The sequence below is a fragment of the Rhopilema esculentum genome, chromosome 13, assembly GCF_057945365.1.
Source record: "Rhopilema esculentum isolate cy_ngs chromosome 13, ASM5794536v1, whole genome shotgun sequence".
NCBI classification, from domain to species: domain Eukaryota; kingdom Metazoa; phylum Cnidaria; class Scyphozoa; order Rhizostomeae; family Rhizostomatidae; genus Rhopilema; species Rhopilema esculentum.
The window spans coordinates 11,570,674-11,597,984 of NC_142827.1; the positions used below are offsets into that span (position 1 = coordinate 11,570,674).

At 35.7% G+C, this 27,311-nt stretch overlaps 1 protein-coding gene and 1 long non-coding RNA gene across 2 annotated transcripts; one reads left to right on the plus strand and one right to left on the minus strand.

Moving 5' to 3' along the window:
* The first annotated feature begins 2,389 nt into the window (after window positions 1-2,389).
* Window positions 2,390-23,260, plus strand: LOC135691720 (uncharacterized). Its single transcript, XM_065209674.2, has 17 exons — window positions 2,390-2,548; window positions 4,258-4,342; window positions 5,021-5,096; window positions 7,332-7,424; window positions 8,092-8,212; window positions 8,798-8,850; window positions 10,974-11,042; window positions 11,421-11,551; window positions 12,374-12,479; window positions 12,899-13,000; window positions 13,316-13,426; window positions 15,673-15,708; window positions 17,327-17,458; window positions 19,275-19,400; window positions 20,229-20,301; window positions 20,601-21,327; window positions 22,340-23,260. The coding sequence occupies exons 1-17, from the start codon at window positions 2,497-2,499 to the stop codon at window positions 23,112-23,114; spliced, it is 2,868 nt and encodes a 955-aa protein (XP_065065746.2). The 5' UTR covers window positions 2,390-2,496; the 3' UTR covers window positions 23,115-23,260.
* Window positions 21,730-27,311, minus strand: LOC148958657 (uncharacterized). The gene is made up of 2 exons (XR_016144506.1): window positions 25,948-27,311; window positions 21,730-24,418 (listed from the first exon to the last, which is right to left on the minus strand). It is a non-coding gene; the product is annotated as an uncharacterized LOC148958657 (long non-coding RNA).

Sequence of the window (27,311 nt, forward strand, 5' to 3'; positions counted from 1 at the left end):
CGTCTTTATCGTTAATTCTGCTGATTCTAGAAATTACAGAGCTTTTGTTTGGCACAATTGTCTTGACTCTAGACCATAGTTTTTCCTTGTTTTGCCAGTTGTCTATAAAATAGCGTTGAAAGTATCTTGTTCGATATTTTTTCAATTCATACACCGATTCCACCTATGGCCTCGTTTTGGAAATTACTCCAAACTTCATTGTACGACTTTTTAGAGCTCAGATTCGGTTTATCACCATAATTTTCGGCCTGATACAGTTTTTCATAATTTGGTGCTTTTATTTTAGATTTTACAGAGAGATGAAGTTTAACAACTTGTTTGGTATTTGACCACAAAAGTCGTTCCGGGCTTTTTAGTCACCACGTCATAAAAATCAAAATCAGGAGCAATAACATAACGAAAACTTTCAAGTAGACTAAAATTCTTGTTCTTCATCCGAATCTGGCGTTAAAAATTTTGCACAAAGAATTTGGAGAATTTTTCAAATGAGGCTGTAAGTTGAATTGGTGTATTGGATTTCTGAATTTCTGAATTTCTGAATTTCTGAAACGGTTTCTGAATTTATTATATATGTTGAAATTATTTCCTCACTTGCTCTTTCTCAATTTCCTGAACATTTGATCTCTTAGTTTCATTATTTTCTTAATCCTACTGTTTTATCGTGATTTTTCTTAGAATTTTACTTCCATTTTGAACACGTTTTCAGGGCCGGCAAAACGTATTTGGAGTGGAGGGGCTAAATATGAAAGTCTTGAAAGGGCTTAGGTTAGGCCTTGAGAAAATTTTAGGATTATTGCATTTTAGGGATGGCCAGAGACTGTATCTAAAATGGATTTTGACTGAAGGAAAATAAAGATTTAAACTTTATTTAATCAATATGTCCCATAGTCTCGTCTGCTGTGATCTTGATTTGGAAAAAGAAAAAGTCTTGTAAACTTTTAGAATAACCTTTATAATATAGCTCGTAGTGAAGTTTTTTTTAGATTTCAAAAGTACCCAAAATAAGATTGAGGAAACAAGGTTTAACAAAAACAGACTGTCAGCTAAAATAAAAGCAATTTAAGCAGTTTGTACACTTGGGATATTGTTTTGTAACATCTGATTTTAAGTATTTCGGAAAATAAGGTGCTTTTAATAAAAAATCTTGATCTTAAAACTTTCAACCAGCGCTGATCAAAAAGAGTTTTCATGGAGTTTATAATTGCATCTAAATTTTATCTTTCTTATTAGAAATGGATTATCAATACAATCATACTTTGAAGTTTTCTTGATGTTACTTTTCTAGAACAAATCTGCACATTCTTTTTTTCTAATTTTTAAAAATTTTCCTTTCGTCAGTTTTTTTCCCTTCAACAGTGATTTCTCTCTATTTGTAATGTTCCTTACAAATTTATTGTTAACAAATAGACCTTGTGAGCCAAGTTTTGGCAATAGAAAAAAGGAAGCTGGCATCAAGCTGTTACTTGTTGTACAACTAAGACAATGCCGATTTCTTTCATCTTATTTCCCAAATTCAAATTTATATATGTCTTCTATGGTAAAAACATAGCCACCAAGCTAAAGCTTAAGGCATTACCAATGGATTACCAGGCACAGTTCCTTACAGAATGTAATGCTACATTTATTTCCACATTTGCTTAAAATTTTCCTTTAGCACTGCAAAAAGATGGGTGGCCATGCCCCCCGCTCCCCCTCCGCTTTCACCAGCCCTGGTTTTGATAGCTACATGTTGGTTACGACCACAAAGACTAGATCATTTAAGAATTTATTGTAGTTCGCATTTTCACCAAATCATTAATAAACTTTGTTGATTAAATGATGAAAAATCATATTTAAAGTATTTGAAGGTTTTATGAGGGGCTAGCATATCATTAAATGAAAAAGTGTTGAAAATGAACTGATGTATAAGGTAAAATATTTCCAAAAATTTGTTTGCCAACCAGTGATGTAGATAAAAATACTATGAATAATAATTGAAGAATGTTCAGGAATTCTTGTTGCATAGCTTTTTATGCATGGTAAGAAGAGGTTACTAAAAGGTTGATTAGATCATCTGTCGGAGTATGGAGTATGGAGTATGGACTTTAAAAAGTCAATAGTCGGAGTAATTTTCTTTCGTTCTTTTTGTAAACTAGTGCTTTTATAGGCACTTATCACGAAAACTGGTCACGTGGCTTCGATTGCTCTATCTAGAAATGTGTCTTTTAGAAATTCCTATCAATTGTTGCTGTTAATATATATCATGATTTATGAATGATCTATCAAATGATTAACAATTGATGCTGAAAAAAGGTTTGAGTTTTGAGTGGTTTGCTCTGGAGTTTGAGTTCGATTTTGTTCCTCCGCACCCATTTCGCAAGATGAGCAAGTTTCCTAAACACAACGACAACTACATTAATCTGAATGACGTAACTGGCTTTCATAAGAAAGTTTAGCCCTAGCATCTCTTCTTCGGTTTGAGAGGAACATTCAAGAGATCGTTTAAAAGACAGCTAAATGGGTATTCTAGGTGGAGGTGGAGGAACTTCGAACTTCGAGAGGCTACTCGGTGAGACACAATATGCCCGTTTTCATTTTTCTTCGTGTTTATAATGTATTTTCGCCCCTTGCTTCAATTATGAGCAAGGCCTAAACTTGCTTAATTCTGACTCTCATATCGTAAATGGAATAGTAAATTAAATACTAAACTATGTTTTCAACAAGTTCTGTCCGGTTGAGTTGAATCTTTTAAAAGTTTCACTTCATATAATCGTTCTAATAAGTACATACTTTGTACCATCACCAGAGTTTTGAAAACATTATCATGACTGCTTAAGGAAGATTTCATTGTTTTGCGTAATGTATGACACAAATAACCTAAACGGGGTTTCAAAATGTAAATTTAAAGTAAATAAGTTAAGTATTTATTTAAGAGGACCTAGGGAATTTTCACGTGCACTGGATAACTATTACTCTAACCAGAAGTAGTTGTTTGGCTTTCAAGCACAAATACTGAGATGTAAACCAGGTTGGAACACATACGGAGTTTGTTACTGTTTGTTACTGTTTGTTACTTGTAACTGCAACTAGTTTCAGATTGGAAGCTGTGAAATTTTGAATTATTCCATAACAAGCGTTTCCTCAGCTTTTTTCAAGGCAGATTCATCCATGATGTCTTTATTCACAATTCCCTGTTTATCATTATCAACCCTTGGATGTTAAGAATCTGCAAGATCTTTGAGGAAGCTCTTTGTAGCATAAATATGCACTCGAAAAGCAAAAAAAGAGTGGGTACACATATTTTTTCATAAGAAGCTAAGATCAAGGGCTAGTATAGCCATTTTCCACCAGAAGTTTTGTATGTGTTTCTTAATTTTCTTGAGATTAGTATCCAGCAATTATAATCCCTTAAGAAGTTGAAGTCAAACAAGTTCTTAAATTGAAACTAATTGAGTGTTTTGTTACTGATGAATGCAATCTGCAAGTCAAGTGTACAGTACAGTCATATTCAATGCCCTAGCTATTTTCGCGAGTGGGAATGGTAAAAACTGCAAATTAAATATGTTTCTGCAGGAAAATTATATGCAAATTACTGAATATTTTTATTATACTGTAATATTATGAATACATCAATACTCCACATTGTTTTACTTGTCATAACATTCTAATACAACATTTATTTGGGTGCCAGCCCCCACTGATCTTTCTCTGTATTAAGAAACCAGGGTCTTGTTTAGGCCTTTCCTGGAGACGCAGGCTTTAGCTTGTGCCCGTGTAAACCTTATGCAATGTAAATTTCCGAGGGTTTTTTTTCTGCCCTGCACAGTTTATCAAACCAATGTCTCATTCAATCTGCGCAGTTTAGCTTCCTAATGTTTGAACAACTTACCATAATTATCAGGGTGTTAGTAAATAAAGAAAAAGTGGTCTTGCAACTCTTCGTGTTTATCAAATGTTCTTATAAATAGGAAATTTCCCTTTCCTTATATAGGACATGTTAATAAACTATTGTAATAACTGCCAAAACCTGCAATGGAATAAGATATGTGTTCACATGAAAGGAATGACATGTAGTGTGATTAATGCTACAAACAATTAAAGTATGAAACATTACACCATGCTGTCAAATACGAAAAAATTCTGCTTAACTCTTATATTAGATTGTTGTTTTCACTGTCAAAATAAGTAAATATTTGTTTTAATACACTCTTTGTTTGGATTTTGTTAGAGGTATAACATGTCAAATTTAGAAACCTTAATATTCTATTTGATCCTTAGAACTTGCTACCAGTCAACTGCAGTTGGAACCGAACTGGGCAAATATCTTGGAGCTGTGTGACTCAGTCCGGCAAAAAGATGTCACGTATGTCTCAATGATTTGATATATTACCACCAAAATTATTCCAACTTAGTTTTTCACCTTTTACTTGCTTGTCACAGATAGTGGATACTGCTTTTGGTTGATGTCCAAAGGTTTAGTAGCAATTGCTTCATGAAGACACACCATTTATTTGTTCGGCCATGGCATGTTTCCCTTATTCCTTCCCTCACGTGGCCAGCAACGATGACCCACATTAAGTTTTACACATCCAATGGGAATTGAAGTGGACCCATGCTTACCAAGACACTGTATTGTTATTTTTTATGGAGATGGAAGTAGTGTTTCTGGCATTTCCAATATATAAAGTAGTTCAAAAAGAGAGAACTATGTTTTCTTAGATTGGAAATTTTTGTTATATTATAATGTCAAATAATGTTATCCTTAGAGTAGATAAGCAAATTTTTTTAACAATTCAATATCAAATTGAAATATTTAGCATTGCATAATGTTTTTCATTTTATGGCAACGATATCTGCTTGCAAAATTCCTTAATTCTATTTTTTGATCATCGTGTATTTTGTATTTTGAAAGTCAATGTATTTTGTATCAAATGTGTTTTGAAAGTCATCTCCAGTACCCTCAATCATTTTATTCACAGTGTTTTACATCTTTATTCTGGGAACCATGTCTACTTATCTGGTTTATTTCTTTTTTAAACAGGGCTAAATATGCTGTTGCTGCAATCAGAAAAAGATTTCAAGACAAGAATCCACATGTTGTCAAATTTGCATTGATTGTAAGTTTTGAGCTTGAACTGTTTGTACTTGATTCTGTATAGGCAGAGCTGTACATGCTTTTGGTGTATAGAAGAGGAAAGTTTTAAGTTGCTTCTCTGAGTTTCATGCTTAATGCAATCTATCAAGTTCAGTTGCCTTATGATCACATTAAACCCGCATTGCAAGTTTTTTTATACTTTTCTAAAGACCTAAATTTTTCATTCAGACCAAAGATCAATTAGCATTCTCAGTCCTGGTAATATGAAATTTGGCTGTGTGCTGGTATTCGCACGCCTTAAAAAGTTTAGGTGTGCGGTGGTGTGCGATGATATGCGATCCATAAAATGGAGACCTTACGATTTTTATGAAGACCTGATGTCATTTGTGTATTAGAAGGTGTGTTTGAAAAAGCGAATGAGGTTTTCATAAAGTCAAAAAGTTTTTATGGAATTTTGGAAGAATTTTCTTGAAAACAAAATAATTTAACAAAAGGATAAAAGTTTTTCAGGCCCTGTTGCCATTACTCCATTTCCATATGAGAACGGATTCGAGTGAATCTGTTTTAGATTTTGAGTTCAATTAATACACTCAAAAATGGTGTCATTTGATACCAAACCGAAGTTATTGAAAAACGCTGTTCAAAGTGGGATCCGAATCATTTGGATACGCATTGTTTTATTGGGAACAGCGAAGACAGCGGCATTCAAATACGGAGTTATACAATCTCAGTTTCAAAAAGAGCTTGAGCAAAGGAAATGAACGGACAAATGTGGAGTAATGGAAACACCCATGTTATCCTTTTGACCAAGACAGAGTGGCCTGAGGTAATGTGTTCAAGAAAATATGAAAAGAAGGAAGAGAGAGAACGGAGACACACAAAAACAGAGTAATGGGAACCGGGCCTAATGGAAATGAAGTAAAGAGTTAAATGCCTTCGGGAATTCCATCGATATAACCCACACAAAAGAAATTAAAATTCACTTTAGAGAAAATAAACAAGATATGAAAAGAAACAAAAGAGAAAAAAATAGTAATTCAAAACGTGGAACTGGGCGTGCGATAGAAAGCACACCTCAGGAGTTTTAGGTGTGTGTGGAGGCGTTCGCATGCAATCGCACGCCTAATATTACCAGGACTAAGCATTCTAGAGCAGGATCTTGACATTAATAAAACCCACAGGATCAGAAGAAAGCTTCCTTAAACATATTTAAGAAAAAAAGCCTCTTAAATACTTCTATCATGGTTTTTGTAGATTTAGATATGTGGTTTAAAATTTTCCTCCCTGCTTTTGCAAGGATTAATTTTTGAGCAGAATATTTCAAATTATTTTTTTTAAACTGACTATTGTGATATTCGTGCAATTTCAATATCATACATGACTTCTAAAAGGGGATTCTTTCTACATGTTTTTAATAGTTTGAAATAAGGGCACATAAACATACATCTCTAAATTGGGAATTTTAGAAAGGAACATTTTTAAAAAGGTTCTGGCAAATTGCTAAACATCTACACAGTAAAACACACAATGCTGAGGTACACAACACAAAAAGCAATGTACATAAATTTTAAATCAGTCTAACTGAAAATCTTTTAGTTTTTAAACAATATGACATTAACCAACAATATCCAGGCTCTCCATTTTCTCAGACCTTTTGTTTCATTAATGTGACATGTGAGACATGTTGCCTCTTTTTTATTTACAATAAATTTCAAGTTTAGTTCCATTCAGTAATATCACATATATACACTTCCATTTAACAATCAATTAAATTTATTTCATTTTAAACCAGACTGGAAGCAAGCATTGCTTAATCCAGTTTTATCTTAAAGGTTTAAATACATAGTAGTTACAGAGGAAATTTTAGGTAATATATAAGCTAGGTAATATATGTAATTTCAGCATATAGATGAGAGTTTGAATGTGCTGATGGATAGGCCAAATAATGCTCAAGCACAGAAGCTTTAAAATGAATTAATTACACACCACATTTTTTGTATCTATGTTTGAGCTTAAATACTTTAGTTATAACTTTTGGGTGAGTTTAATCTTAGATTTCAGAGACATTTGAATTCATCATATATTTTAAGTATTCTGTCAGAAAGTTAGGTGTCTCTTTGCCAGCAAAAAGAATCTGTTCACATTGAAAAAGTCCACTCATTGCCAAAATCTCCAAAAAAAAGCTTTACTTCCTATAAAAATTCTCAAAACTATTGTCCATAAAAGCTCTGCGCTAATTTTATCTATTTTCATTTAGACGCTTGAAGCTTGTATGAAAAACTGTGGTGGGCCAGTGCATGATGAAGTTGCCACAAGAGAAGTTATGGATGAATTGAGAAATTTAGCAAATGTTCGTTTAATCTTTACTTCTAAGCCCAATATACAAGTGTTTTGTGCTATGTTTTAGTTATTCAATTTTGCTCTCAAGATTACTGTCCACCTTATGCTTTATAAAAATGTGTATTCTGTTGTTATTAATATATGTTGTAACCAAACATTGTCTGGTATTCAAGAGGAGAATTAATTCTATTCTACTTTTTCTTGCATCAGGAAAGGAAAAACAAAAGTGGGTTGACTTCTTAAAACAGATATCTTGTTGCAGTGCATTATATATTCATATACCTTTGAAGTTTTATGGGAACATTATTTGCATTATAGCTTGCTCTTAAACAGTAATAATGTTAAATGCCTTGAAATACAGTCTTTCGATTTTCATGATTTTTTCTAGGGTGCAAGGAAGTGATCAAGGGGAATGATCTTTATTTAAATTTTAGAAATTATGTAATTTCATGGTAATGCATACTATTGTCCATCAATGGCTAATTGAATATGTCTTCATTGTTTCAGGAATTAAAAGCATTTTTCACACTCTTAAAGTTGTGCAGTAACCCTAAAAAAAGTTTCGTAATTATATTTGATGTTGATATAGTTTTTGATAATTTAACATTGTTTCACAAAGAACAGTGACTTGTGATTTATCAAGTTTGAGATAATATTTATGCAATATTTGGATTTAGACGGGAAGTGATCCAGTGAAACAACAAACACTGAGCATGGTTCAAACCTGGAATCAAACACTAGGAAAGAAGCCTAACTATAGGGTCATTCAGGATGCATACAATGTGCTGAAAGCAGAGGGTAAGCATGGTGTTGATCCAATAACGGTCAAGTGTTTTTCTATAAATCATCATTATGTTGAGCTGTGATGAAAATTGTGCTTTCCAAGTGTTGGCATCAGTTCTATAGACTTTGGCTTGAAAAGATGCTTGAAAAATGTCAGTTAGAAAATACATTATTGCAATGCTGTTTAGAATATGCATGTGCCGTCTCTGCCTCCCCTGTGAGAAAACTAATCTTCAATAAGCAATTGATCAGTGTAAACCCTGTTTAGAAAAATACCTTAGAGCACATACTGCAATGGTAGGCCAAATTTCATGAAAACCGTTTTTGAAAAGTTTGTTAAAAAATGTATTTTAAGCTGGCTAGAGAAAAAACTGTACAATCTTTATTTTTAGTTTCCAACATTATTGGGTGATGATTGATTTTTCAATTTTTTTTGCTTAGCTCATATTGGAATTAAGTCATCAATAAAGGAATTTGTGACCAAACATATTTTTCTTCATGGGGTTGATTTGTGTCATGTCTCTTCTACCACCATTTTTAATATTCTGGTCAATACCTATAAGTAACAATAGGCATTTTGACAGTTTAATTCATTTTTAGGACACTCATTTCCACAGCTTCATGAAAGTGAAGCAATGTATTCGGCAGAAACGGTGAGATTTAAGCTTTGTTATGCGTCCTTGATTCTACTTCTCATTTATACTTTCTTTTTTATTTCCTGGGTAATTCCTGCTTTTGTTCTAATCCTGTATACGCAACTCCAGTTGACTGTGTTGTTTGTTAAAGACAAAATTCTTAATGTTATATGTTTTGAACACAAGATAGGATTTAGGGTCTGAATTTTTGTCTGGCTACAGGTTGATACTGATAGTGTTTGTGATATGCGTTTTATCACGATATAGAGTTTGAAGCTTAAATAAAGGATCTGGCTACAAATGTCATTTGAGGTGTAATTTCAAAGTTAAGTTCCTTGAATAATTGCGAACTTTTTTTTCCACGTATTGTCATCATCATGAGAGCTTTAAATGTGAATATTGTATCTAGGTCGAAATCACTATTTGATCAACAGGAAGAAAGTTTGTCAACTTTATAAACGAGGCTGCTTAATCAAAGCAGTGTTTTTGGTGTGCGAATAACTTTGTTCACTCAAGTCTGACTTTTGTCTCATTTGAATGTCATGCGCTCGTGTTGAGCTTCAGATACCAAGGGTTGCTGCATTTTTCCTGCTCATCCATCAGTTAAACCTCACAAACAAGTCTTATTGCTTTTCACCTAGTAACATTTTGAAAAACTCCAATAAAAATAAAGCCGTTGTTTTGAAAATACCTCATAATCTTATCCTTTGGATTTAGAACAGAATTACAACTTTGTCTGTGCATAGAATGTCATTTCACTTTTGTGCCTTTGTTTTATTTTGCAAATTCGTTATAAGGGATTGTCTGCAGGAACGTCATCGCAACTGCTACAGTTCACGGTCAAATACGTCTCTCACTTTATATCGCTATTGCATCAATGCAAAATGTACTGTCAACAAGAAAGCTTTCATCTAAAAAAAAGTGACTGTCTACACCGTTGACATTTATGAAGCTCAAGACAATTGCATTTGTTTCCAGACTCCAGGCTTGAATGAGCAACAGTTTGTTTGGACAAATGCTCCTGTTTTGGATTGTTAAATTCAAGATATTGTCATGCTGCTTTTTGAAAGTAATTGGATGGATTGTTTGAGAGAAGAATATTTTTGAAATCGCAAAATTTGAGCCAGTGAAAATGCAGCTCCAAGTTTAAAAGTCTTGCTAGCATTCAGTGACCCAGCGCAAAGATGAATCCGTCTCTTTCAAATTCAACCTACACTCTTTTGTTTTTGTTAGAAAAATATGATTCGCGTAGGAATGAAAAAATTCTGGAAAAAAGTTTTGAATTTTTGAATACTAGAGAAAAACATTCAAATACTTTGAAAGATCGTACTTGGCCTTTTTATAACAATATTTAACTGTTTTATTGTTTGTTTTAATTCTTGAGCAAAGCATTTGAATGTACAGTTTCTTTCAGCAATCTTGTACCGTACCTACACCAGGAGCGTTTTCTTCATTTTTTACATAAAATAAAAGCCAGAACTAGTCCATTCAAAGTGTAAACTAGTCACCAGCCCCTAGAAAACATGGCAGTCGCACGGTCAACGAACGAGACGAAAGTCATTGACAAAAAGAAGCTCAAATGGCACACCCAGACCCCGCCTTGCTTTTATTGTATTCATGTGGACAATTTTCGGCACAATATTTTCCGTAGGAAAGATGGACACTTTATGGATTCTGCCTTTAACTGATAGAAAGCACCCACAATTCGCCCTTCAGTTATCTTTGCTTTGTTGCTAGTTTTTCTTTAAAGCTTGTCTTCTAAAGCAATCCAAATTCAGCTCATGTCTAAAGTGCATTTAAGCTATTAAACATCTTCAAAAGATTGCATGAAATGAAAATGAATTGGTGTCGCAGTTAATCGGAATCATTTCTGTGACTTTCTGTGATAGTTAGCCCAGCCATCTCCTTTCAATGTAAATTTATTTGCAATATTGAAATTTGTTTCGTCATAAATGTCAGCGAATCGTAGAATATGAATTTCCTGGTTTTTGTGAATTTACTCGGTGCACTCTGGTAAAATAAACATGTTGGCTATTTGAATAACTTCATTTAAAAAAATTTGTTTCTGTGACGGTCAGTACAAGTTGTTCGACTAATTCGTTTCTCAGCAAGAACAAACAATTTTCTGTTCGTTTCTTTAGGCTCCCGAATGGGCCGAAGGTGACAACTGCCATCAATGCCGAGTGAAATTCACCACATTTACACGGCAGGTACGATTTCCAAATTGACAAAATTATTTTCATCATCAGCATCAGCTTCAGTTAATCTTCAAATTTGTTTATTATCCCGCTGTTTTCATTTATATACTGACTTTCTAGCTGAATTTGATAATAAACAGACTTATGTAAACTTGCTAAATGAACCCTTTTAGTGACAGAGAAACCTATCTATGATGTTAAACCATTGCTACTTGGTATCAGTTCCAATGGTTTGATTTCATGCAAGGTCGGAACCATTAGATTTGAATCTTTTATGTCGATCGCGTTCAAGCATGTTTGTAAACTATTGTTGGCAATTTCTGAAAAAGATCTTTTGATGAAATTTTGGTATGCAGTGGTTTTATGTATAAGATCTGCCCTTTTTGATAGCACCATTGCCGATGCTGTGGCCAAGTATTTTGCGCAAAATGCTCGTCGAAAAACTCGATTATTCCTAAATTTGGCATTGAGAGAGAAGTTCGAGTGTGCGATGCTTGTTACGATTCAATCAATGCATCCGGGTAAGCTTTATTTGTCCAGTTGCTGTGTTTATTTCAGCTTGCATTTACATGTTGTTTAATGGGTCCTAAAACCCACTGTAGCCTCGTTATAATATTAGCCTCGTGTTGATAGCCTTTTGGAGCCAAATCTTCCTGCTGTCAACATTACACTTGTTAGTTTCGTTCTCATCTCATCTTCTCATCTGTAACTGCTTCTCACATTCGATTCGATTAGGACAGTACTTGAACTTGGCTTTCCCAGAAATTTGTCCTGCTATTCAGATATTGCAGAATCTTTGAAACGATTTCATTGTTAAAATCATATCTACCTTTAATCAAATCTGATGCCACTTTAGGTCAGTTCAACAATACTTATTTTTTGTGATAAATTCTTTGATACAGATTACCCTTTAATACAGATTAAGCTATCTATTTGCAATGTTTCTTATCTGAACATTCGTCACTGCTTGGTAATTGAAGCGTCTTCTTATGATGACGTCAGTTTCATGTCGGGTAACTGCTGTACAACTATTGCTGCTTGCATCTATGCGTTCCTTTTCCATAACAACAATCAGCTGCCAGTGGGATATGCTACAGCGCTTGATATCCCTGGCAGCAACGACCCCCCCCCTCCCCCGCCTTAGCTGTATTTGTCCGTTGAGGAGGGGATGTTGGAAGTCATAATTTTGGTTTCTGTTTTCTGTGCAGAACAGTTATAAGTTGCTTGTTTTTGTGCGGCATCAAAGGAGTGCTTTATTGTTATAATTTTTATGCCAGGGGATATTTAGAAATCTCTGCGAGTTGATACCAATTATTAAATGTTATATACTTCAACGTTGGTAGCTCTGTTGCAAAGAAAAAAGGGAGTGGTAACAGCGAGACGCAGAGCTTGGACAGCGATGACTTGCCAGTGGAGTATTTGAATTCATCCTTAGCAAAAGAAGCTCAGGTAATTTTAAGGTTAATAACCAGACTCGTTACACCAAATTTTAAAGCATGTTTAAAACTTGCATTCCGTATGGCTTTAATGTTTCCCGTTTACCAGCTTTTCAAAATCATGTCATAGTAAAGGTGTAAATGAATTAGCAGATTCAGTTAAATTTGAGCTGTCAAGTCACTAGTTTTAAATTGGCTAGCAGGGGTGTGGAAGAGCTTTTCGACCTTGCCCTTACAACAGTTTAGGTTAATATCCCTTTTACTAAATTTCCAAGAGGTGTCCAAAATATGCTAGTCTAATACTAATATTCCGAAAAACAGAAAATTAATGACAGTTCGACAAATTTTTCTTTCGAGATTCCGTTTAGCTCTATCATATCAACCCAAGTGTGTGATATTTAAAACCCTGCAGAACTGTTGCCTCTTTTTCAGACAAAGCCTCAGCCATCAGAGGCTGAGCTAAAGGCCCAAGAAGAAGAGGAGCTCCAATTAGCCATGGCCTTATCTCTAAGTGCTGCTGAAGTAGAAGGCAAGGTTAGCCAAGAGTACACTTTTCTTCTCGAAGTTTTCGTCATTGCTAAAAACGGAGTTTTAATTAATTTGCTCGTCCATTTTGTAAATAATAACTAAAATTTAAAACCGTATGACCTCGCCGAATTTTATCTGTCTTCTCAATTCAGTTTATTATTGCTACACATTGTATTCGCAACCTTTCACTCTCTCTTTCTTGAATGGCGCCATACACCTTGATCTATTTTGCGTTATGGCCAAGCTGTATCTGTATTTCATGTTCTGCTTTGCAAAATGTAGATAATTTTCGTGATACATGAAGCATTTCGTGTCTCGTAGCAACCTAAGAAAGACTGGATGAGTGGTACTTCGACTGAGTCACAGCCGCGCAGCTCAGAACCACCAAGCTCCTTGTATTCCAAACCAAAGTCAAGTCTATATTCAGATGTGGTAATTATATTTTATAAAAGATTCATCAATTACATTAACAATCTCATAACTTTATGAATAAATAACTAAAATAAACACATATAAATTGTCTAGCAAAATTCTTTAATCAAAAGATCTGAATGGACAATACCCATGTTTCCCCATTATTTTGGAGAATTTTGTCATAAAAAATCCTTCTGTCCCATTTTCGCACGCTTTGTAAACTGTGCATGTCACTTAATTAGGTCACTCAATAAAATCTATGAATAAAATCTTACTTTTCCTTTTTCCTTACGTTGTTCATTAAGATAAATTAAACTAAGAACCCTCGTCATGTTTAGAAATTCAGTCATTTAATTATGTTTTATTATATTATATTTTTTGTATCTTTTTAAGCCAATTGATATGTTTTGGTTAATTTTATTCCGGCCATAAATTAAACATTTAAAGATATCTTTTTTTTATGATCAAATTGAGTCTAGGCCGAGATGATCTCAAACTATATAAGCAATACTACTTTTTTAATTAGAGAAAAAAGTAAGCTAAGTATAATGATAAGGTGAACATGAAAATCATAAACAAAAAAGATTAACAATATAGCAGAGATATTGCAGTATTTATTACTTAAAGGTCAATTATCATTAGCTGTTGCTAAAACAAAGATAGCTATGCATTTCATTAAGACATCTCACTTTTTCCCTTCGCTCTGTTTCAACGGTAATTTTGTTTAAAAAACGTTTATTGATGTGCCCTGCCAAACATTTGATGTCTATGTCTTGTATTTGATGATTATATGTCTTGACTAATAAACAATATGCATGAATGTTGTTTCTGTGATGACTCGACTCAACGATAACTGAAGAACAGAGGTAATGTCAAGAATTGGAACTGCAACAAGTACATTATCTAGAGTGGATAAAATTTGGAAAGAAAGAAAGCTATCAATTGAAACCAAAGTAAATCGTCTACGTGCGATCGTTACCTCAACAGCACTCTATAGATGTGAAATATGGACTCTTGGCAGAAAGTTAGAAAAACGAATAGATGCATTCGATATGAAATATTTTCGGAGAATTCTCGGAAAATCATCGGAAATCAACTGAATTTGTTAGAGGTGAAATTCAACGACAATATGGCAAAATTGAAAGCTTTCTGGACATTGTAGAAACGCGGAAGCTTCAATGGTTTGGACACGTTATAAGAAGAAAAGAAGTCATCATGCACGGGCAAGTAGAAGGAAGCAGGAAAGTGGGGAGACCCCAGAGAATGTGGATCGACGATATCAGACAATGGACATGATGATGATGATGATGATGATGATGATGATGATGATGATGATGATGATGATGATGATGATTGATGATTATGATGATGATGATGATGATGATGATGATGATGATGATGATGATGATGATGATGATGATGATGATGATGATGATGATGATGATGATGATGATTGATGATTATGATGATTATGATGATGATGATGATGATGATGATGATGATGATGATGATGATGATGATGATGATGATGATTATGATGATGATGATGATTATGATGATGATGATGATGATGATGATGATGATGATGATGATGATGATGATGATGATGATGATTATGATGATTATGATGATTATGATGATGATGATGATGATGATGATGATGATGATGATGATGATGATGATGATGATGATGATTATGATGATGATGATGATTATGATGATGATGATGATGATGATGATGATGATGATGATGATGATGATGATGATGATGATTATGATGATGATGATGATTATGATGATGATGATGATGATGATGATGATGATGATGATGATGATGATTATGATGATGATGATGATTATGATGATGATGATGATGATGATGATGATGATGATGATGATGATGATGATGATGATGATGATTATGATGATGATGATGATTATGATGATGATGATTATTATGATGATGATGATGATGATGATGATGATGATTATGATGATGATGATGATGATGATGATGATGATGATGATTATGATTATGATGATGATGATGATGATGATGATGAATTTGACTGTTTTGTATTGCCAGTTGCAAATTCTTAGTAATCAAACCTTAGATTTAATCATGTTATTATTGTCTAAGAAGTCTATGCTATATAAACTAGAGAGGCAACGAGCTTTTGTAACCCGGTAGGCGCATTTTCATATAGTTAGTAAAATGATATAGCAATTTTTAGTCACTTATGTATCTTTTCCATATTTTCCAGATCGCAGATTCAAAAAAAGTTTCAAGGGAATCTGAGGTGAGGTTTGCCGTTTTTTAGATTAAAATAAGCAAAATTCCATAATGAAAACATCTGAGCAAGATTTTAAGCCATTTTTTGAGATTCTTGAGTTACTAGTTATTTTAGGTATTACTGTATTTTGGCTTTGGTAAGTCTGTGATCACCAATCTTTCAAGACGTTGAAGAGTCGTGTTTTAAAATGAACTTCTTCTCTCTTCAAAATTCTAAAAACCAAAAATCCCGTCCTTGTTTGAGTTAATTGGATCTGGACCTTGGTGTAAATGTCTTTTCCTTTTTTATCCATTACCTAACGTCTCATTCTGTTGAGGATTATTGAGCGAAAATGAATTTATTTTAATTGGGATTCTTTGATTTTTTTATTGCAATGGTTTACGTAAAGAAAAAAGAAATGATGTAGGACAGGATTGTTCTTGTCGGACATTGAATCTAGTAGGATAAGGAAGGTTCTTGTAGTGCAATTGATTTTATAATGCAGTAAATCTTATTTGACAAGAAATCTTGTAGAACAAAGAATATCGCAGAACAAAAAGTCTAGTAGTATAAGATATTTTCTTGTGAAGAAAACGATCCAGTCTAGGACAAGGAAATAGTCTTATAAAGCAAAGCACGTTGCAGGATAAAAGCTTTTATGTAGGACACGAAATTCTTAGGCCCTTTGTAAGACCAGAGTTTCGTGTAAGGTAATAAATTTTGTAGGAGTATGACTTTTTTGGACTTCTGTCTTTTAGGCCAAAATCTATTCTTTTTAGGGCAATGAATCTTGTAGGCTATAAATCTTGTAGGACGAAGAGTTTACGAGTGGTTTTCATGCCAACCATCTAAGTTCATTCATTTATTATTTATTTTTGATCATGGTTTAAACCGCAAATCTACGGCGGATATCCACAAATGCAAAGTTGTAGCTTGGTTGTGATGTTTTTACCCACCTAGAGCTGGTGGCGTAGAAAATATTCCACAGAGATTATTCTCAGCCTGTTTAACAATGTATGCGTTGTTGTTGTGCAAGTAAAATTAAAGTAAAGTAAAATCAGGACGCAAGGCTCCGTTTGTTTTTTACAAGTTTGTTTCGCATTGTGTTCACGAAACGCAATCAACTTCACGCAATCGTCTTCGTCATTCAAACCATCGATTCTGCCCCAGTCTGTTCTCGGGACAATCACAACAAACGCTAATTATTGATATCGTTGTTACTTCGTGGAGACGTAGTTATTCAGAATCGAAGATTGAACCTGCATATAGAAAGTTTGCTTGATTTGCGCCTTGCATGTGGATTGCTTCTTGTATGTTTTTGACAACTTTCGAGCACAATCAAATTGCAGAGTGACTACCTCCAGTAATAAATGGTAGGAAAGAGAAAGCCCGAATACTCGGATGCTCTGCGCCAACTGGACCGTAGCTTTGATCGGGTAAATTGCAGCTGGCTGTATTTTGAGAGGAAATTTCAGAAAAACTATCTCATTAAATGAGTTCTAGAGAAAAGAATAATAATAGCTTATCTCATTGAATATTCAGTGTTTATTTCGATTTCTATTTGACGCTGTTTTTCTGTAGCAGGAAATGTTGATACCGTAAATGCTATATAAATTTGTTGAGATCAATCTCATTACCTTTGCAGTTGTCAAGATATCTGAATCGACAATATTGGGAGAAAGTGAAAGACGAAGGGAATACAAAGCCATCAGCCCCGGATGTTGATGAAGAAGATGTTTCAAGACGAACTGGCTATAAGGAAGAGCCAGAGGATTTGGTAAGCTGGCTTTTGCTAGCCTTATATTGCTAGAACGACTTCTTATTGCCTGGTTGAATTCCTCTTATTGCTACAATGACTTCTTCCTGTTGCCAAAGTAGCTTCTTTTTATTGCTAGAGTGACTTCCTCTGATTGTTAGGCTGACTTCTGTTGCGAGAGTGTTTTCGTGCTATTGCTAGAGTGTCGTTTTCTCGTTGGCACATGCTGTGGGGAACTTGTGTTTCCTTTAGAATTATTCCTGTGCCCTTTCGATCCCCAATTTCCAGTGACACCAAAAAACTCACATTTGCTACAACTGTCGTTTATGTTCTTTGTCACAGATATCTACTTCCATTTACTCTACTTCTTTTTACCTCTAAGCATTAACTATCCGTATTTATACGTTTTTCTTATTTATCGAGAGTATTCGAAAATTTAGTCATGCTTTTATAAGTTTGTTCTATTCTTATCTTATTGCATCACATTACGTCATATTCGAATTTTCCACAATTTTCTACCGAATTATGATTTCTCAAAACGAGGCTAAATCACAGTTCTGGGTTATTTGGGCCTAATCGATACTCGGATAGAAAAATTTAAAAAGTCTACGATTACTACGCATTACATAAAGTCAATGAATAAAATTTATTAAAATCAAGGTGAGGTTTTCAGTATTTTCAACAACATATTCCTATATTTGTCATTTATGTGTTGATCAAATCGACAGTCGCTGGCACAGTTTTCTGCGATTTTTCCAGGTTCGTTAACCAGCAAAGATGAGAAAATTTGCAAACACCGCCTTTTGTAGTGACTTATAAAACAGATTCTTATAATGATAGTACAATGCAATTTCCAAATACACGGCAGCAAGTATCTTACTATTTGTTCACAATCCACAATGTCAGCAGAAGATAACAAGCGATCATACAAAATGAATGTTTGAAATTTTTCATGATATACAATGAAATAGCTATTTTCTGGCGATCCACGAATTTCAATATTGCATAAAAACGACTGAAAGCTGATTTCCTAAAGTATTTGATTTAATCCAAGTTGATGATGTTTGGTTCACTTTTATCCAGTATCAAAAATATAAATTAAACATAATTTTTCGCCGTTAACAATAGACATCGTTAATTGCGGCACATTCTAGATCCAAATTTTTTATTAAGGAAACATGTGTTTGCATTGAAATATTGGCACTATTTTTTTTCTTAATCTATCATGAAGTTGTGTGGCTTTCGAGGCAATGAATTGGCTCCAGTGGTAATGCATATCGGATTCAATGGTATTGCATTGACCGTGTTATTGAACTGCGTTGTTAATTTTATCACAGAGTTTTGACAATTTATCAATATCAGGGGCTATTCATAGTTGAAGAATTCAAAAAGGGGATCCTGGATGAAAAATAGGCAAACAACAGAAATTGAAGTGACTTTCTGTCCAAAATGAGATTTTGCGCTGCAATCGTAAGGAAACGTGTGTCCTGATGAGCCATTGATAATTTTTTATGTTCAATGATTGGTAGGAGCACCCAAAAACCGAAATAGCAAAATTGATTTTATAAGCAGACTAACGTTATGCTGCATTACAGTGAATACAACGGACTTTTGCAAATAAATTTTTCATTTTTGGCCTATTTTTGAAATCAGTAATAGGCTCATATTTTTATTTATAACGCCGTTTGAATTTTTGCAATTAGCCGTCCAATGGACATTTTTCGACGAAGAACATTTGAAAGCAACAATTTTCAACTCTGGCATTAGTGATGATTTTTAATGATTAGTTTTGCCTTCTTACTGCGAAAGTTAACACATTTTTTGTTTGCTTTGTTAGGAAGAGAATTCGGAAGACCCTGACGCATTTGTACAAACAATGGGACAGAGTATCGAGATGTTCATTACACGAATGCAGAATGTGACATCAAAAGGAAAACACATCGCTATGGATTCTACTGTCCAGGTAAGTAAGGGCGCTGTTTATATTTTCGTAAGCAATATTAATTAATGATGGACTAAACTTTGGGTAGTAAATGGTTTACGTGATCGAGATTTGGGCGTGAAGCAGAGTTTTTGATCAGCCCAAATTTTCACATTCGCAAAGTCCTGACTGATTGAATTTCTTTATTTTTTAAGGAAGACATTACTTTGCGTGGATATAGACCTGGATCACGAGAAAACCTTAATGACTAGATTCAAAACATTCTGGTTGGTCAGAATTTCTTTCCCACTAAAGAAAGCGAGTTTCAAGACATATCTAAGTAATTAGAATTTTGACTGGGAAGGATTTTTAAAAGCGGATGTTTTGCGCTTGTCTAAGAATGGGCTTCGTGACATGTGAAATGAGCCAAGTGAACTGGCGTCAGCCAATGTCCTGCTGATTCGGTATATCGTAAATTTAATTGAAATACAGATTGTCATTAAGTTCAGGAATATGATAAACGAAAAAATAGAATATAAGCAACTTTTATTATAAATTGGGGGTAAAGAAAATAAAATACCTTGGTTGCAAATTTACTGCATTTTGCACTTAAAAGAAATTTCGATATTCGTTTCTCGTTTTCTTCTAACAGTTTTCTTCGTAAGTCAGAAATTTTCAGTTAGAAAACTAATGGATAATTTTTTACAGCTGACACGAAGTTAGTGTTGCTTTACTTTGATGTGGACTAACTTACCCTTAAAACTTGTCTTGCTTGCGATCATTTCATTCAGCCAACCAAGGACAGCTGATATTTTCAAGATTTCAAAATTTGGTTGATGTAAACTCACCTTGTTTTAATATTTTCCACAGTCTTTGTTCCAGTCACTTAGTGCCATGCATCCTCAATTAATGAAGCTCATTGAAGACGAAGAAGACAACAAAGGTAATTTTTATCGATTATTTTCATTTATAATATTACTGCTTTATCACCACTTAGCACAAAATATTGGACAGAGGAATTGGAGCTTTCGCAATACTCCAGTGTTTTCACTAATTTCCAGGTATAGCCCAACGTTTTGCTCATTAATTGCACAAAGGCCCTTTGAAGCAACTATAAAAGTATTTAAAGCTTCTTAACAGCTACTATTATGAGATTTTTAAGGTATAGAAGAGCACTTAGAGGTTTGTTTTAGCTTTCATTCGATGTTCCCCAATTCAGATTATATTTGTCTGTATTTTTAGCAAAGTACCAAGCAATGCTGGAAAAAGTCACTTTGATTCGCGAGGCACGTGAATCGCTAGACACAATGCGCAATCAGCATCGAGAGAAATTACATCACCAGGAGCTGGAGCAGGAAATGCTGCGTCGTATGCAGATGGAGCAGAAATTAGAGTTGATGCGGCAACAGAAGCAGGAGTATCTTGAATACCAGCGACAGCTGCAAATCCAACGGCAGCAAGAACTTGAAGCCCAACAGCAGTTTAAGTTTCAGCAAAAACAGTTCCAGCTGCAGGGTCAGTACCAAGGCAGACCATACCCAGCGCAGGGACAATATGCTGCAGGGCAAGATACATACCTTGGTAGCGCCGGATATCAACAAGTGCCTGCTTCTACTGTTCAAGCCGTTCCCACAAGCCAAGTGCAGTTCCCTGGCCAGTATCCACAAGTGACATCTTCCGGTGCTGCTCTTGGTCACTCAGGTGCATCCCAACCTGCCCATAACATCCAACCTAGTTTGGCACATTCTCAGATGCATCCACATCAACTCGATAACCAACAGTATCGCCAGCCTCTACCCCAGGACCAAACACTGTCTGGGAGAGGAGGCGTACCTTCTAATGCCCAGCAGCAGCAACAACAAAAGCAACAACAACCACCGCAACAGCCCTCCCAGTACCCTTCGCAAATGCCAGATTTGTTAGATGCGCCCATTGGATCTGAAGTGGGAATACAGGGATCGGATCCAAGGTAATGATTTTGTGTTGTGATCTTATTTTTAGTTGCAATTAATTTGCAAATGAATGCTACAGCGCCCCCCTTAATAAACCCTCTAAATAAGCCCCCACCTCTGAATTACTTTTAGCAAAGATGTCCACCTCTGAAGATCAATGTTTTCCTTCTTCAGAGGATGTTAACTTGGTGCAAAGTCCGAGTAGCTTGTTGATGCAAATTGGTCTGATGATGATTAGATTGATTTAAAATATTTATTACTGAATTTATTACCAGCAAAAGATAAGGTTTACAATCGATATCTGTACTTTTCTGTTTAATCATTTTGAAGGTTTCATAATTCTACAATACAGACGCTCCTCCTACCGTGTGATCACTCTCAAAGAAGCTTCTATAAGCCCCTGGTGGCTTTTTCGTAGATTTGCAGTATTCTTATTCATATTTTGACCGTGTCAGTTACATTCTTTCAGTTTAGGCTGAACAGACCTCTTGTGCTTCCAAGAAAAGTTTTAATTTGGAGCAAAAGGCTGCCAAAAGGAAACGTCCTGATCAACAAGCTATTTCGCTTTTCTTTCTTGTAATATTCATGTTCTTCGATTTATTCAAGAATTCGAATAATTTCTAAACCTAAAGTTGGCATAACTATTGGGCTGTGATTAGCAAGTACAACACCATACATTTACACTTTAACTGTGTAGACACGGGTTGGTGCCAAATAAGTGTCAAATTTAAAATTAATTTTTCCGACTAATAGAAGTTTTATTGCATATCAATGAAACTTTGCTTGATTTTTTTCGACTGGTTGCCCGTTCTTGTTTTATTTTGTACCACATGAGTAAAACAAATGAGTAACAAACGTGTTGCTTTAGTTTTAGACTGTCGTGTACATGATAAACATAATGGTTGTATATTTCTTATCATACGGTCCTTGGAACTTCAAAGGCCGTTTCGTGATCATTTCGACAATTTTAAGAGATTTGCTTTGTATTTCAAAAGACACCTTTTATTACATTGCGATTTGTGATTTCAGAACGCAAAACTTCGCGGCGCAGCAGAATCCTCATTCAATGAACTATCATCAACACCAACAACAATATGCTCCTGGGATTGCTCCACAGCAACAGCAACAGCAACCATACTCCCAGTCCCCGCAGCATCAGCAGTCACAACAACATCAGCAACAACAGCAACAGCAACAACAACAGCAGCATCAGCAACAACAACAGCCGAATCCTTTACATCAACAGCCGTTTGCACAAGCTCCTGCTCAACAGCAGCACCATTCCAGTCCTCCACAGCCACAAATCGGGCAGCCCCCGTTCCCGTCTTCTTCTTATAACCCAGCGCCCGCTCAGCAGTCAAACGCTACGTCTTACCAGCAACACCCAACGGCAGCGAGTTATCAGCAACCATTTTACCAGGCGTCTGGTAACGTAGTTGCGACTGGGGCTCCGACTTCATATGGAAATCTGGGGCCGCAGCAGAGTTATCAGCCGCCTGCCAACGTAGGCCAATCTCCAAGTAATTTCAGCGGGACTCAAGAGCAACCTGTGTACCGTGACACCGGCATGCCCAATCAGTTTGCTCAGCCCATTCCGAAACAAGGTCCAGCGTCTCTTCCCTATAGTGGACATCAGCAAATAAGCGCCCAAGGTGCAGGTCCAGCCTCTCTACCAGCGAATATAAACCAGTATTCCACAGGAGGGCAGGCTTACGTGCCACAAAATAATTACATGCAACAACAGCAACAAGAGGTGCAAATGACAGAAGGCATGAAAGACCTTCAACTGATTTCCTTTGAATAATAATTTACAGTGCAATCGCTATAGAGAACAGCTCCTATATTCAATGAAATTATATACTTATGTGAGATCGCTTTGGAAGTTTCTTTATGTTGAATAGAAAATTGTTAACTTTGATGTTAATGATGATCAAAAATTGTTAATTTTGATGTTATAAAAAACTTCTTAAAAAAAGTCATCAAGAGCATATGAAAAACTGCTTTGAGAGAAGCGAAAGGTCTGCTAGGAGAGAGGTTCAAACGCAATGAACATGGAATGCCGCCATGTCGATTTTGCAGCAAGATGTGTAAACCATCCTCGCCAACAGGCATTCCTTTCTCCCACCAAGCGCATCTCGTATCTTCAAATAAGACAGCAAGCACTAGCAATATCATAGATTTCTCATATCTGCTTCAGATCTATTTAATTAAAAAATGAGTAGAACCCGGAAAATTTATTTTAGATTCCAGTAAAATAATGCACGAAGTGTTTCTCTAAGCATATAATAGTGCGTATGGAACAATCTTTCGAATATAATCAGAGGTTGGCCACATTCATTTTGTGATCAATTATAACAGCTTAAGGGCCGAAAGACCTTTCCCACTTTTGACTCGATCTATCCCACCTCTGATTCGATCTATTCTAGTTTTAACACGATCGAACCCACCTTTAACACGATCTAACCCACTTTTGGCTCGACCTTTCATTTTTTTGACTCAAGATTTCCTACTTTTGACTCGATCTATCCCACCTCTGATTCGATCTATCCTACTTTTGACATGATCCAACCCGCTTTTACTCGATCTGACCCTATCTTTGGCTCGACCTTCCACCATTGAATCTGTCTCTTCCACTTTTGAATCGATCTATCTCACTTTTGAGTTTTGACTCGACCTTTCCTTCTTTTGACTCGATCTGTCTCACCTCTGATTCGTTCTATCCTACTTTTGACTCGATCTATCCCATCCCCGAATTCGATATATCATATTTTGACACGACTTAACCCGCTTTTATTCGATCTAACCCACCTTTGACTCGATCTTCCACCCTTGAATCTGCCTCTTCTACTTTTGACTCGATCTATCCTACCTCTGATTCGATCTATCCTACTTTTGACTCGATCTATCCCATCCCCGAATTCGATCTATCCTATTTTGACAAGACTTAACCCGCTTTTATTCGATCTAACCCACCTTTGACTCGATCTTCCACCCTTGAATCTGCCTCTTCTACTTTTGACTCGATCTGTCTCATCTTTAAATCGACCTTCCCGACTTTTGGCTCGACGTTTCAACTTTTTGACCCGATATTTCCACTTTTGAGTCGATCTGTAAGAAAAGCAGTTCCGCTTAAATTCTTCCTTCTGGTATGATTGATGAAAAGAACTTGGGATGAAAAAGGTTATGGGTTTGTGCTCCTACATACCCTACAGTTTATGTCATAAAACATGGAATTATAGGGCATACTGGAAAAACCAGACCCTATGACCCTAGGACCATTAACTACGAAGAACCAAAAAGGACCCTTAACTACTACATGATTTGCGGCTCCCCCAGAGCCATGCTTTTTAATGCTATCATGTTGACAGCTTTGGAAGCATTCCGACTTTGGCTCAAACATTGAACATTGTCATTTAACAATCGTCTGTCTCCTGTCCTTTTATGATTTCCAGGAGGTGAATTTCGCACCAAATTCGCTACGAGTTTGTTTCAAAAGTCACTTTTGATTTCCACCAGACTGCAAAATTATACATTTTTAGGCGCCTATTGCGAAATATTTCGCAGCGGTGAAATTAGAACTCTTTTCGAGGTCAAAAATCAAAACTGCGCCCCCCCCCCCTCGATATCTTTACCAGCGATTTGGCTGCCAAACTCACCTCGTGGCAATTAACCCGTGCAGTGTGTGCTGTATGGGCGGGGAAGTTAAAGAAGTGCGGAACTTCGGGGAACTTTTTAAGGGAAGACTTTTGATTTGGGGTTGTGTAAACGCCTTTTAATATTTTGACTACTTTTTTGCCACGAAATCTAGTGCTCTGCAGCAGTGGCGTAGCGTGACTTTTTCAACTGGGTATTCTCTATTAAACAAAAGGGTGGGGCAGGGTGTGGCTCGATGGGGCTTGATGAAAATAGAGGGATAATAGGAAGATTAAAAGGACTAGCTTTTGACATTTAATCTATTACTTTAACACTTTTCTTTTTGGTTCGGTTGGCAAGTACTGCACTGTCAGGGCATTACTATGATGAAAACGATACTTTGCTAAAAGGACCCAATGCAAATATACTCTTCGAAGTCATTCATTGCATCAAAATTCCATTTCATCAAAAGTAATTCAAATCAAAACGTATCATTGAAAATCAGTAAAATTTTGCTGGTCGAAATATGTCCAAATAGTTGTTGTTGAATCCTCTAAAATTTGCACTGATGTAAAGAGGAAGTAACTGTAAACACCTAATCTTGATACCTTAATACAAAAGGGCTTTCAAAAGTTTCAAAATTATTCACATAGGGCATTACACGAGTTATAAATAGCTTGTGGTATGCAGTCTAGACTTTTTCTTCATGGCCTAATCGTGATATTTTCAATACAAGTTAATGTTTGAAAGAATCGAAGGTAATGAGATGAGACTGCACGATAATGCAAATAAATGCGCTCGAATAATGCAAACAAAATAGGCCAACAAGATAACTGAATACACCAGGCAACTATAAGGATATTATCCAGGCCTATCTGCATTTACTTTAATTCCGTCTCATAACACAATTAGAAGCATCCCTGATTGACAAGCAATAACAAAATTGACATTTCAAGAGGGCACAGATCTGAGTCAGTGTAGTATTATGAAGAAGCCTACCTTACCTTTCCACTTTGCTGTTGGTAGATTAAGATTAGGGGTCAAATGAGAGAATGATTATAAAACAGTAATGCGGACATTGCAATAGCTTTTGAATGAAGTCATGTTTACTGTTTTCGATGAAGATCCATCACTCCAACCGCTCCGACGTCCATTATCTGTTTATATCGATCTCAAAACGAGACTATTTTGAACCAACTTTGAGGCTGTACGCTGCATATTTCTCAGCGTACAAGACCATTGTTTTAGCTGATTAACGGCAAATATTATTCATGGAAAGGAGCATTTTGATTGGTTAAAGTACCGTCTAGGGTATTCACTGCGTATTCATGACCGATCTCCATTCAACATGAAGTAGCTCAATCTTCAAAGATCTCCCAGCCTCTCTATGCGTCGCAGTGTTGTTTCCATGAATTTCGTGATATTTTGTACTTGTACAAAATGTAGAATATCGAAGGTAATGAATTCAACCAGAATCAATTGCCCCAAAACATTTTTTAGTTATTACAAATATACGTCGTATCAATATTTTTTCTGAGGAATCTCAGGGTATTCACCTTGAATACCCGGACGCTACGCCACTGCTCTGCAGCTGCACCCTGCTCTGCAAACATTGTCCATTTATTTAATTCTCCCTTCCTTCTAAAGGCCCTCTAAACCCTGGTCTGATAAACTCCGTTATCTCATGCACAGTACTTTTTTGAAGGCTAGATGAAATGTTTTTGCTTCTCTTGTCTGGTCAGTTACTTAAAAGTCAGGGGCGGATTCAGGGTGTCGAACAGGTCGCACGGAAGACCGTCAGATTTTCAGAATTTAGTTTTAGTCTTCAGTCATTCAAATAAGGCAATCATGTTTACCACAATATTTTATTTTCCTCCTTACAGATAATACATTTTGCTCGCTTTACACAATAAACACAGGACCGAACATGGTCGACCATCCTAGGCCGTAAACAGTATGATTTTTAAGCATGTCGCCCGTGCCGCACAAATATGCAAGGCTCTTTGTTATGCAAATATTTTACCAAATCTCACCAATCAAAATTCAAGTTTTCACATATTTGTGCGGCGGGAAAAATCTGTAAACACTATGTTAGACCCCACTCACATGAACAATTTCAGGCCGGTCTGAAACTCAGGTCGTCTTGAAATTTGATGGTGCGTGCTAATTTTGCTCCCGCTCACATGGATGTTTTCAAACCGGCTTGAAAAAGCCACAGGGTTTTGCACATGCGCATTTACGGCGAAATTTAGATCAAAACAATCATGGCGCCCAATAATTTGATGAAAAGGTTTATTTTAAATCAGTTATTGAAATTTATTTTCGTTGTTTTAGTCTCGGCTTTGCAACTTCATGTAATTTTGCTTCT